Source organism: Heliangelus exortis, chromosome Z (genome assembly GCF_036169615.1).
Source record: "Heliangelus exortis chromosome Z, bHelExo1.hap1, whole genome shotgun sequence".
Lineage (NCBI taxonomy): Eukaryota > Metazoa > Chordata > Aves > Apodiformes > Trochilidae > Heliangelus > Heliangelus exortis.
This window is the reverse complement of record NC_092454.1, coordinates 44,755,719-44,768,832: the sequence shown is the minus strand read 5'-3', so window position 1 is coordinate 44,768,832 and position 13,114 is coordinate 44,755,719. Positions and strand designations below refer to the sequence as shown.

The window sequence follows — 13,114 nt, the reverse complement described above, 5'->3', positions numbered from 1 at the left end:
TAATGGCTACATTTTTCAGTTTTTCATCCTTTTAATGTCTCAAACTCATTTCTTTCTTGACCTCACCTGCCTCAAAATTCTCAGTCAGTAATGAAAAAAGGGAGAAGCTTTCTACAAAGCCATCAGTAAAAATCCACCAGGGAGAGGACAAGTTGAATTCCCAACAATAGTTAATGACTTGCTCATTTTCCTCCCCATTTCCTTTACATTACACATGGGAACCTTATAGACCAACAAGAATCACTGTAAGAGCAATAACACTTATTGATTGTACTACGCTTCACATTTTCTTGGCAAAACTCTATTGTCTAGCCTTTCTAATTCCTGCTGAACATGTACGGTCAGCTCTTTAACACTATTTCTTCTGTTTAAACCTACAGAGCCTACAACAATTGTGCAGTCCAAATTCTTCACCACTTCAGGACTGACCAAAGAATGTTATTAAGAGCATTGTCCAACTTTCTTTTACACAATGGCAGGCTGGGGAACTGTAGTTTGTTCCAGCGTTTACCACCCCTTCAAGTAAAGAAGCGGTTTCTAATGTATAGTCTAAATCTTCCCTGATGCATCCTTACTCCATTCCCACACATCCTGTCCCCGGATCCCAGAGAGAAAAGTTCAGCAGCTTCCTCTCCACTTCTCCTCTGCAGGAAGCTGTGGAGTGCAGTGAGGTAACACCTCAACCATCTTTTCTCCAAATTAGACAAAGCTGGAGTTGCTAGATGCTCCTCATAGTAGATGATTTCCAGTCCTTTCACCAGTTTTGTCATCCACTGCTGGACATACTCAAAGAACTTAACAACACAATGTGGCATTTGCTCTTGTTAAATCTCATGCCATTGTTGACTGCTTAATGGTCTGACCTATGCAGATCCCTCTATAACGCCTCTTGTCCCTTGTAAGAGTCAACAGCACCTCCCAGTTTAGAATCACCAAAACTTAGTTCAGTATTAGTCCAAATACTACTGCAGACTGCTGTGCTCTCTAATGCTAGGAAGAGTAAAGCCCTAGTCTACAGGTATAGCTCTACGTTTTATTAGCAGTAAGAATAAGCATCTTTCCGGAGATAAAAACAATGGAATGTCACACATTCACTCACTTTATATTCTGATTTGAAGGTACTTCTGGAAGTTCCACAGTTATCATGCCATCTAAGTTGGTCTTTCCAATGAAGACAGGCTTGGTGCGAAGCACATCTGGTGCAGTCTTTGCTGTCACTCGGTGCTGAAGACCACCAGCACTGTTTCCTCTGTTTGTCAGCACAAATGAATAAGATGTCTCTGGCTTCAAGTTAGTGATCAGCTTTTGAGTAGCACGTCCATCAACCTCCACCACCATTTTCCCATCATCGTAAAGGATCTAGGATAATAAATTGAAAGTGGTTTTTGTTACTAAGAGAAGGTAAGTAATACTGACATCCTGAATTCAGGAATGAACCTAGCCAAAAGATTAAGTGAAAGATACTGGACATTTTAGGCTGTAAGATAGTAATGAATTCACTACTGCAATTAAATGTCTTTCTTCCAAGGGGAAGAAAAGAACTGCATTAATTTAAAACAGAATAAGCACTTCTAAAGTCCCATGTTGCTTATTCAAATTCAGTAGTTTTGCTTGAATTCAGCATTAATATCAAGGCACATATGTTGGTAATGTTACCTTGACTTTTTGTTTACACTCCGTATTCAAAAGGAGTTTTGCAATATTTAGTTTGTAAAACACAGCTTTTCACTCTCCTCTGCCTGAGATGACACAAATGATGAAGAATGATGTGGAAGAAATGCCAGGAATACTGCAGGTTTCACTGAGTCTCCTTACCTGGCTAACACTATAGGTAATGGAGTAAAGAGTTAGAATACAAAAATGTGGTGTTGCAAATGTGAGGTGACAAAAAGCAAAATGGTACTTAGCTACACTACAGACATGACTTAATACAGAACACAATTGCTCCTTCCTTTCACTATTTTTACTAAAATATAGTAGCAACAAACTACAAATTAGCAGGGTGGTCAAACCATGCATGATAACCAGAATGAGCCTGACTTGGAAATACCGCCTCAGGAGTGGAAAGCTCATATTGGAAAATGGTTGAATTCTGGGTCAGTTTGCATTCATAAATATTGCAATAACAAAAAAATCCAACAACAAAAACCCCAGACATGTTTGATAACCTACTTAGCTAGGTGACTGACATCATCTATTTTCTTCTCTTGTATTAATGGAAACTAACTTACTTTGAAAGGCAAGGCTGAATTGTAATTTTCTGGAATTTCCCAGGACAGCAGAACAGAAGTCTTCATTACTGCTTTAACATGAAAATTTTTTGCAAACACTGCTGGAAAAAAAAGAAACAATGTATATAAACAACATCTTGGAGCTTATATCATGTCATATTTCCACTGCTACCTGAGAGTATTTGCTTTCCACTTCAGTCAAAAAGCCCCAAAGATTCAATTTTCCTACCTGTTTGCTCATACTTAAATACCACATTTTAACTCATTCTCACTTTTATCTAGTGGCAGCTCAACATGTACATTTTCCTTACCTGGAAAAATTTTGAAGATGTTAGCCAGAGCTTGCTTGGCATGGGACAACTGAATTCTAAGGCATCCAAAACATATTAAGATTTTCATACTTTACCTTTTGTGTTTGATGAACCTATTTTTATGAATGAGCCGGTCAGTTTTATTTACAGCTTCAAAAACACTGATATCCAAAGACTTATACTCCTTTAAAGGTCAACGCCACAAGCAGACAAATCCTACCTTGATCCACGGGCAGTGTCCTGAACTGGACACTTGGACTATATGGACCAGGCCCTTTGCTTGTGTGGGCACGTACTTTTACATCATATGTGGTATCTGGTTTTAAACCAGAAAGTGTCATAGTGGTATCAGCAGGAACAACAGGGAGTTCAACTGGCTGGTAAGCAACATTGATATCTCTGTACAAGATGGTGTATTTGGTGATAATGCCATTTCTCTCTGCCAAGAGTGGCATCTGCCAAGTTAATTGGACTGATGTAGAAGTAGAGCTTTCCGAGTGGAGATTTTGGGGAAATCCACTGGGTACCTCTTCAGGAACAGAAATCTCTTTAACCATCTCCTCCCCAAAGCCCACTTTATTTTTAGCTGAGAGCCTGAAGATGTAAGAAGCTCCTTTGTGAATGTCTGTGGCTGTGAAGTGATCTTCCTTCTCTGTGAAATCCATGGTTGTAAATGTATCCACGTCTTTGCGACCGAACTTCAGGCGATAACCCTGCAGCGGGCCAAAAGTGTCCACAGGAGGGTGCCACTGAATTAGAGCCGTGTTCATCTGTGTGTGGCTAATCACAAGCCGAGGTTTGCCTGGAACTGTAGCACAATGTTATTTAAAGATGATAAATACAAATAGATATTGCATATACAATTCTTTAGGCTAGTTTTAGCAGGAAAAGGGATAAACTTTCTCCTCCCTTACTCTTAGTTCCACAAATTGCTGTCTTACAGAAGAAATAATGTCTGCCTCCTGTACTATTGAGTCACAGAGTGTAATGAACTATGATAGTCCAGCCATTTATTGTGTATTGTCTTCTTCCCTTACCATTAGTTCTAAATACAGAGAACATTCAGAGGCACACAGGACTTAGGAACACAAGTCAGGTGGCAAAACTTCAAACATACATCTTATGAACAGTTCTGTCTCACTTACAAATACTTGCTTGCAAAAAAAGAGTATTGTCATAAGTATTCATTAATTTAATCCAAGGCACATTTCTGCCATTCCTGTAAATGGAAAAATAATGGATGGTAACAACAATAATAGCAGTTGTAATACCAGCACTACTAGCAGTAATAATCATATTTATAAAATGGAGAAAACACAACTTTGTAGATGTGTCTAACATAACTTTGGCCATCGATGGTCAAAATGTGGTAGAAGGTAGGCCAGACCTACCTTACCATCAACAATCATAACTGGACACGATAGAACTTATCATTCCACTTCCCATATCCAAATCACCTCCAGCACTGGCTGTTTCAGCTTGGGGCAGTAGCACAGTTCAGAATTTAATTTTTCAATTGTCCTGGCTTATTACAAATGATTTCGCTTCCAGGACAGTATTAGTGTATGTGAACTGTATTTCTTCTGAAGAAGAATAAATTGGAAGCTCTTTTTAACCTGCACATCAGATACATTCCACTCCTCAGCTGGGACATAATGGTTCAAACTGACAATTTTTCTTTCATAGAAGTCTGATGTGGTATAAATTTTTGGAGCCCCAATATCAATTGCTCTCATTTGCTGTTGCTATTTGATTTCAATATCTGTTTTAATTTATTAATTTGTTCATAGCTATTTATGTGCATTCAAGTTTCATTTATATTTTCATTAATATTTTTATTTAAAAATATTCTGTTTCTATTATAGTTACTTATTTGATAACAAAGCATATCCGTAACTATTTAGAAATGTGGTGTTCAGTGTGTACCAGTGCCTGACAGGTCAAAAGACTAGAACTGTTTGGGGACTAGTAGTGCCATGATAACATAGTCTTCCACAAAGACTAATTAGTTCCATATGCATTCAAAGTCTTCCCATGTGAATACAACTTCTGCACTGTGAGCTTTGGTTCCTGCATTTAAACACTTCAATGGAATTTTTTACTTATCTTCAGTTCTCAGGCACTCAAAAAATCAGATTCTTATTGTAAGAAGTTCTGACTACCATTCCTTAATGATTAGGAATAATGAGGGACGAATGGCATGACTTGAAGAAAATTCCACATTTAATAAGCTCTTATTGTATTTATCTTAAGTTTTGATATTGCTTCTAATTTTCCTAATACCCTTCCTTTAAAATGTCTAGTTCATTGCCTAGTATTCTTCCCAGGAATTTTAAAAGTTTTTCCTGCACTTTTTGCTGTGCTAACTTTCCCTCATTGATTATTATGAGCCTTAATGGAACAAAGAAAAGGCTGTGTAGGCCTTTGCAGAACTTATTTTTCCCTACATTATAACTATTACTGAAACAAATGGAGCATATGAAATAGGAGTCCACACAAATTGAATAATAACTCTTCCAGCTTTCTAGAGAAGAGACTGCAGAACAGTGTTATAAAGTTATTCTTGTGGTAATTTTTTTTTTCCTTGCAGCTGACCTCACAGTTAGAATTATTTTTTAACCTTTGCGGTAGCTATACAGAAAAAAATAAATTACTACTTGCTCTTGATCAGAAAAAGGGAACCAGTAAGACTTATTTATCCAATAAAACACCATGTGATAAAAGTAGTAAATAATATCAGTCACTTTTATATATATATATTATGGAACCTATCTGATTTTCTGAAGTGTATGAATTTCCTGTTTGTTAACACACAACCACTGACAGAGAAAGAAAACATCTGTGTCTTACTTTGTGTTTCCAGAAAGCTTTCAGTGAACATTTTCTATTAACATGATTATTTGTGAATACTGAAGTGTTGTGTACAAAAGGCAGGATTGTGTGCAGTCCTATATACCATAAAGTCATGGAATTGCTCTGCCCAGAAACTTCTTCTGATAACAATATCTGAAGTTGCCATAAGCCCAAATGATGTGAAATTGACCGTGAAAAAATACATCCTTTGATCTAGTGAAGTTCACGTCTGTTATTATACAACAAGATGTCCTTCATACACCCCTTTGCAATAGTCATTACAACAAACAGTTGTAATGGAAGGGCATTACTAGTAGAAGCTCATGCAAGCTGCCTTTGCCAAATTACCCCTACTAATTTGTTTGTGTTAGCTGTTATGCAGTACACCACTGTCTTGACATAATTGTTCTACTCTTATCTGGAATCTGTATTTCCAGTGTGCTGTCCAACACACAGAATAGATTCCAAATAATGAGCAAGCTGCTGTCTATGAGATTTTTCAATTATTACAACCCGGAAAGTACAGGTCCCATTACATTCTGCATAAAAATTGTATGGCTTCACTGAACAGTAAGGCTTAATTTTTATCCAGGTCTTATTATTCATATATTTTTCAACTTTTGCCCCAAGTAATTTTAAATTTTCAAATACTAATACTTGGAAACATTTAGCACATTTTTTTCTTCCATCTGATTTCAAAAATCAGAGAGAAAACTGAATATAAGTAAAGAACATGCTCTCAAGTGAAAATATTAACCTTATTCAATGACTTTCCTAAAGCTAACTGGACTTAGTTGAATAGTTATTTATCATCTGACTAACTTATGAATAGTCAGCTTTTCCAGTAAACGCTTAGACCTTTATTGTCTTGTCACACTTCTTGTGGGTATAATCTCACACATTCTAAAACAGCTGCACCTGACTTAAATGTTTAAAAATTACACTAGAAAGCCAGATACTTTATTTGCTTTATTGTATTTTAATAAATTTTTTTTCAAGTGGAAACTCTCAAAGAATAGGAGAGTGCATTTCAAGCCTGCAAGTCTCCAGCATCAACGAAGCAATCCCTCACCTGCCTGATGTAGTCTCATGGAAACACAGTATGCTGGAAATTCCTGGCACTGACTTTATTTGTCAGCTTTTAAAAAAACCTGCATATGGATCTTCCTTGCAAAAAGAGCTCAACCACAGCAAGCTATAACAGTAAGTCAAGAGGATTTCATGAAACCTGGAATGTATGATGGAGCAAAATGTTAACTAGTTGTTATCCCAGAGAGTAGGAACAACCATTACTTGTCCAAGCAAACAGCAAGGACAGTGGATATTAATTACATTTACAGGCATGCCTCTGATTCTCAATTAGTCTCTTGGGGTTTTATGGAACATGGGATTTGTTAGTCCTCCTAAAGCAGAAGCACCAGATATCTTGGAAGAGTGGAATATGAATTGGCAATAAGGGCACAGTAGCCTTAGGTTTTGCAAGTAGATCTGCTGAGCCTATGTTTAGGTCTAGAAACAAAACAAATCATAATCTACAGAATTGTGATTATTTAAAAAGGTAACTTTAGATATCATAATGGATCAGGTGTCTTTCTTTTTAAATCTAACTTTTTAAATCAAGTTCAAATGCAAACAAAAAAAAAAATATATATATATACCAGACCATGAAACTTCAGGAAAGAAGCTGGAGGTAAATTTTGGCATCAGTCAAGAATAATATGTATAAGTTACTCTAAAACCTGAAATAAAACTGTATTATATGGAGAGCCACCAAGACCGAGATTTTTTTCAAGAAAGCTGACGAAACAAGGATATAGATGTTTCTGACATTAGCACAGGTTGTGCTTTATATCCAGTGATTGTTTTAGAAGTTGAGTCAATCGGCATAGACACATATACATAGATGTCTTTTAGACTTTATGTATTAGCATAAACAATACACTGTTATTGTACTGGTGCTACAGAGGTTTCCATGAGATTGCAACGGGGTAGCCTTAAGGGCTACACTAAAAAATCCAGAAAATGAACACCTATAGGTTGTGAACACCTACAGGTGAACACGACACTAAGGTGTGGTGGCACCATTTGGCTAAGCTGTGCCACAGTGAACCATTTAAATTTAAAAAAACCTTGTCCCTTATCCAAACGTGATTCAGCTCATTCTATAAGTTCTAACTGAAGCAGCTGAACTGGTCACACAGTCAAATACCCACCATCTAATAGCACCTGTGATCAAATGTAGACTGAACAAAGTGGCATGGCATATTTTGCCCCAGTTTATGCCTCAGACAGCAACTGAAGCAGTATGGGTTTCAGAACTCTACAGGCTCAGCTTCCACTCTGTATTCTAATTCTCTGCTTTAATAATCACATCCCTGTGAGATAAATTGGGATTGTCATACGGATAGGTCATTTCAGTGTTCTTACTGACAGGCAGCAGCACTGCTGCTCTCAAGCAGATCAAGAAAGCCCTTCACATTTCTTTTCAAATATTCTTCTCAGCTCTGAATTTCTATTTTTAACTCTTCCAGAAGACACCAATCAGAATGAAAGCCCTACTAGAGAGTATAAAGGTGAGTATTCCATTTTGGCTGCATCTTGAATTGAGACAGGCACAAAGTGGGACACTAGTTTTTTTTATCTAAATAAATGAAGGGCCAAATACTGAAACAGAAAACCCCCTTTCCTATAAACATGTTTTACACAACAGGACACTTCCAAATAGTAGGAGTAAAATAATATCAGTCTGAATCAAAGAATTTATTCAGAGTTGAACAGGTATATAAGTATTACCTGCACCAGTAGTAGACACGAGTTTGGGCTTGCTGCGTGCTCCATCACCTTTTGTTGTGTAAGCTGTCACAGTAAAGGAGTATGTAGTTTCAGGCTGAAGCCCAGAAATTATCATTTCCTAAGGTGAAATAAAGCAAGAACAATTTATTAAAAATAGGTATTTTTCCAGGTAACACAGACAACCCATGTATATGATAAACAGGGAACATTCTTCTGTGCTACTGGCAGTGATGGCAAGCATTTGGGAGCACCAACAGACTGTTTTGTGTGAAATACTTCAACATGCACGATGTTTCACTTGCTTAAGTAATAAAAGACTTCACTTCTGCGTATCATGCCTCAGGTAGTTTAAGGTGCAAGACCAAAGGCTTAGTGGTGTGAACAGTGAATAAAGGCTTCTGAAACACCTTGCCTGAGGAATACTACTGATACTGTGAAATGCATGCAGATGTAGAGATGAGAAACTCTGTTTAACTTAGTAATTTACAGGACATTACTCCTATAGTTTTAAAATGCCTGGTAAGAAAAGTGTTGCACTTGTATCCAAACATACGTAACGATGGTTTAACTGTCCAAGAAAGCCTTGCTACTTTCATAAAACTTTCATTGCAGCCTGTGTCATTTGTTGGATTGAAAAAAATCTCAAATGACTTCAGAAACAACTCTCTTCAGGTCTAAAGAACCATCTAAAACACCATTAAAAATCTGATCAAACAATAAGCCTCACAGCCCTCAAACAAATGACAGCATCTTCAAAACAAGTAGCTCTTTAGCTAGTATAAGTGAACAGGAGTAAGATCAGACTGTGAACTGTCCAAGCAAAGAGAATCTTTTCAGACATGTGCATGCACACACACACGTATACACACACACGGGATGGTGAATGGCCTGTTGCTTGAAATGAGCTAAACTCATGCTGTACGGGTAGTAAGAGGAATGTAAGCCTTGACACTCATAATATGGATAAATTTTATATGCAACTATAAAAGTACAGTATTTGTAGGCAACTGATCGGCCCAAAGTTCCTGACTCATCAGCTTCCATTCTGTAACCACTGGACTACTCATTTGCATTTGCACACGCCTGAATGGTTTTATACTAATTTCAGTGCTGCTAGAGATGGTCTATTTATCCATCTAGAATAAGTAGCAAATGTGTAATAACACCCTCAGATGCAACAGCCATGAAAGATAATATAAAAATTATGGGTCAGATTACCCACAGTATATGAATTTTTCAAGATGGTGGACATGAGCTCAGTACAGATGTAACTAGAATTTAGCAAGGTAGTGATCAGACCGAGTGCACAAAATAGCTAAAATAAAATAAATAAATAAATATAGCCCCACAAAAATCTACCAAAAAGAATCCCTCCTTAGACTCCTTCTGAGAATAGAATTAACCCTAAAGGTCAAAATCAGCAAGACAGACTTCTCATCTTTCAGAAGGAAAATGCACCTGATACTTCTAGAATACAATGATAAAAGGAAAAAAACCAAAACCAAAACAAAAAAACCCCAACTGCCACTCTTCTGATACAATTGCATGTAGTATGGTTATTCATCAGTGTGGTCTGGATACAACAAACTGTTCCTTAGGCATATCTGGGCATTTACTTTTCCTGACAGTTTACAATATACTTTTATCAAATTGCAAAAAAAGAAAACACAACTCACTTTAATTTCAGATCCACAAAAAAAATTAACCTTAAAATGAATGCAGAAAAATCTCAGATTGCTAGGCAACTCTGAACCACTTTTATTTTTCTAACACCTTCTTGTGGAAAGGAAATTGTGATGCTAAGTTGTGATGCTAAGGCATGAAAAAGAAGAAAACAAACCAGTTCTGTGCATTTTTTCATCATGCTAAAGCCCACAATTAGCAACATTAACCCCCCATTGTCCTGGGAAAAAAGAAACAAGCAAACAAGCAAAACTACCACAAGGCAAGAAAACTTTTGATACTAAGAGCATGCATTTGTGCCAATGGACAAAAAAAAAAAGAGCAAACAAGCAAAAAAGAAAAAAATATCCCAAGCCCAACACATAGTTTTTCTGGCCAGTCCAAAACTACTCACATGTTCAGTAGTATCATCATATTCCCACTGATTGACAGTAAATAATGTTGGAGGGAAAAACAAAAGAAATGAAGAGATTTGTAGCCTGGTTAAGGTAATGCTTTCTTTTTAATAGTAAAACAAATATGAAAGATGTTTGGAAAAATAGCATGTCACTTGAATTAAACATGCAGATCATGTAGAATTTGGATAATGTAATCAGGCCAGGCATTTTTAATTCCATTTCTGCTCTTCCTAAAAAACATCTAGTTCTCTTTCCTTGAAAGATGAAAGTAGTAATGAATCCTCCTGTATTGTACTAGATTGCATTAGTAAAAGCTACCAATACAATACCTAGTTTATTTGATGATGTTACTAGGCCATATGCTTGAGTCTCCTAAATTAATCCAATGCCTTATTTAAATTAATAGCAAGATTTTTTAATCTTGGAACCTAACCATACCAATCTATCAAGGTCTTCACATCTTCTGAAGCCCTAAGAATTATGATGGGCAAAAAGGAACAGCAGGAGGAAAAAGGAGGTGAGTACAGAAAATCAGAGTCACTTTTGGCCTGAACAGGCAGGTCAAAGACAAACGTGAAAATAAAAGAAATACAACTTCTGCCTTTATGATATTTGGGCTCCTATGTCTCATCTAGTCTTCAGTTTCTAACCTTCTAATTTTCAAAATTATTTTAAACTACCACTCCACAGAGGGTGAAAATGAAAATCCGTGGAAGGAACCAGAGAACAAAAGCACAGCTGCCTCTCTTTTTTCATCTCCTCTCCATTTTCCCTTTCCCTTTTCACCTCCCCAACAATTTCCACCATTCCCTCCACTTAATTAAAGCTGTGTCTTCCAAAACAGTATGTGCAGATAGACAGAGGGACAGACTATAAGAAAAAACTGCAACAAAGACCTCCAGGAACTGATACAAGAATCTGATGATTAGGTCATCAGTAATATATAGGTGTAGGCGGACTGTTCCCAAAAAAAAGGTATTTTCAGAGTTAAAATTAGAATTAGGAGTGAAAGAAAAAAAAAATAATTTATTTGCTCATATAAAATGCTTGAGGCAAATTTAACTGTAAGTATTCTGAAAAAAAAAAAAAAAGTATTAAAAACAGACATAAAAAATGTTATCCAGTAGGTTGAAAAATAGAAAGTAAAAAAGGCAGCTCTGCATCGCTCTCTGGTACACAAAATGTTTTCACTCTGATAAAGAAAAGAAGCTAAAAAGCCTTAATTACCTGTGCATCAGCCAACATGATGTCCTTCAACATGGGCTGACCCTTTGGCTCTCCATTTTCCATCCGCACATAGTGGACCTGGTATCCTCGGATCTGACCATGCTGCTTATTGGGTACAGGGGAGCGCCACGACACTTTAACAGCAGTAGAGTTGACAGCCTCTACCTCGACTTTGCGAGGAGGACCACTAGGAACTGGAACAACATCATTGGACAGAAGAGAATTACAGGCACTTGTCCCACCCATGTCTTTTGATTCTTTTTTTTTCTTTTTTAAAAAGGGCAGACTCACTATGTTTCCTTTGAAGAATACAATTTTTTTCAACAAATAAGAATGCTCAACCAATCTGCTCTACCTTTCAGTGAAAAGATCAAAAAACATGACTGATGCAAAAAATGGAAGAAAAAAGAGTATTAGAGAAATAGAAAAACATGTAAAAATGTACAAAAGCCAAGGAAGATGCTTTGAGGTTCAAAGCATTACACAAAGAGGTATTTTAACCGTTGAAAACAAGACTACTATTAATAAAAACATAGAAGTTTAAAAAAAAAGTTTTCCTTTTTTTTGTTTGCTAAGTTATTTGTGGGTTTTTTGTTGTTTTTGTTTTTTGGTTTTCAGTAGAATAAAAAGGAAGCTGGTAATAGGGCTGTCTTCTGTCACTTTCAAGCATGGAAGAAAAGAATACGTGTAGAGCATCAGTTTTCCAAGATCAAAATCAAAACTCAAAAAAAAAAAAAAAAAAAGAAAGAGAAATAAAAAAAAAACAAACCCAAATAGAAAAGCTCAAGATGGAATAAGGAAGCAGTTAAAAAAAAAAACAAAGAAACCTGAAAAAAAGTTCATAGACGTGTTTAAAAATAACAATGACTGTAAAATCAAGGAAAAGGCAGAAAGATTTTCCCCTGAGAGATAACTTTATGTTAAAGGAGGAGGAAGAAGGATATGTATGGGCTCAAAAAGGCAGCAGATTCATGTCACTCACAAAAAAGGTACTTTGTGTTAAAAAAAGTAAAAAAAAAAATATATATATGTATATATATATATACACATTTATAAAAACGGTGTAGGAAGGACAAGTCTTTGATTAAAAAATTCAAAGGGTGATATTATCTGTGATTCGGGAAAAAAGAGTGGAAAAAAGAGGAGCAGAAAAAATACTGTTAGGCTATACAAAAGACAGCAGATCGACAGAGTCATAGAGGCGTAAACTGATGTAGTGGAGGCAACATACCATCTTCATCTGTCCGAATCAATACTGCTAAGCTCTCTGGGCCAGGTCCAACATCAGTGTGGGCAGTCACAGAGATCCGGTACTCAGTCCATTTTTCCAGATGTTCCAAAAGGTATTGCGTACTGTCCGAGGAAATTCCCAAAATCTCATGGGGCTTGACATCTTCTCCATCAATCCCAATGTACTTGATGGAGTATTCAGTGATAATCCCGTTCTGTTTTTCCACTGGTGGAGGTTTCCAACTTACCAAAATGCTAGTGGAGCTGGGGCTTGTGCAACTAATGTCTTGAGGAGGAGCTGATGGCTCTAATTTCAGTAGTGGGTTAAAGGAGGATTTGAGTGAAAGGATAGGAGTGATTGAAAAAATGAACAAAAGAAAAAATAAAT

At 36.6% G+C, this 13,114-nt stretch overlaps 1 protein-coding gene across 19 annotated transcripts in view; it reads right to left on the bottom strand.

Moving 5' to 3' along the window:
- The window catches only part of PTPRD (protein tyrosine phosphatase receptor type D), a 339,335-nt gene that overhangs the window by 100,954 nt on the left and 225,267 nt on the right, over nt 1-13,114 (bottom strand). For 6 of the 19 annotated variants that reach the window (XM_071732136.1, XM_071732140.1, XM_071732138.1 and 3 more), the window contains 7 exons: nt 12,728-13,033; nt 11,497-11,690; nt 10,266-10,292; nt 8,189-8,306; nt 2,763-3,350; nt 2,232-2,329; nt 1,100-1,359 (listed from right to left, as the gene is read on the bottom strand). In XM_071732136.1, coding sequence (XP_071588237.1) covers nt 1,100-1,359; nt 2,232-2,329; nt 2,763-3,350; nt 8,189-8,306; nt 10,266-10,292; nt 11,497-11,690; nt 12,728-13,033 — 1,591 coding nt within the window. Of the gene's footprint in view, nt 1-1,099; nt 1,360-2,231; nt 2,333-2,762; nt 3,351-8,188; nt 8,307-10,265; nt 10,293-11,496; nt 11,691-12,727; nt 13,034-13,114 lie in introns of all 19 variants that reach the window. The other 13 variants (XM_071732135.1, XM_071732139.1, XM_071732137.1 and 10 more) reach the window with 4 other exon arrangements.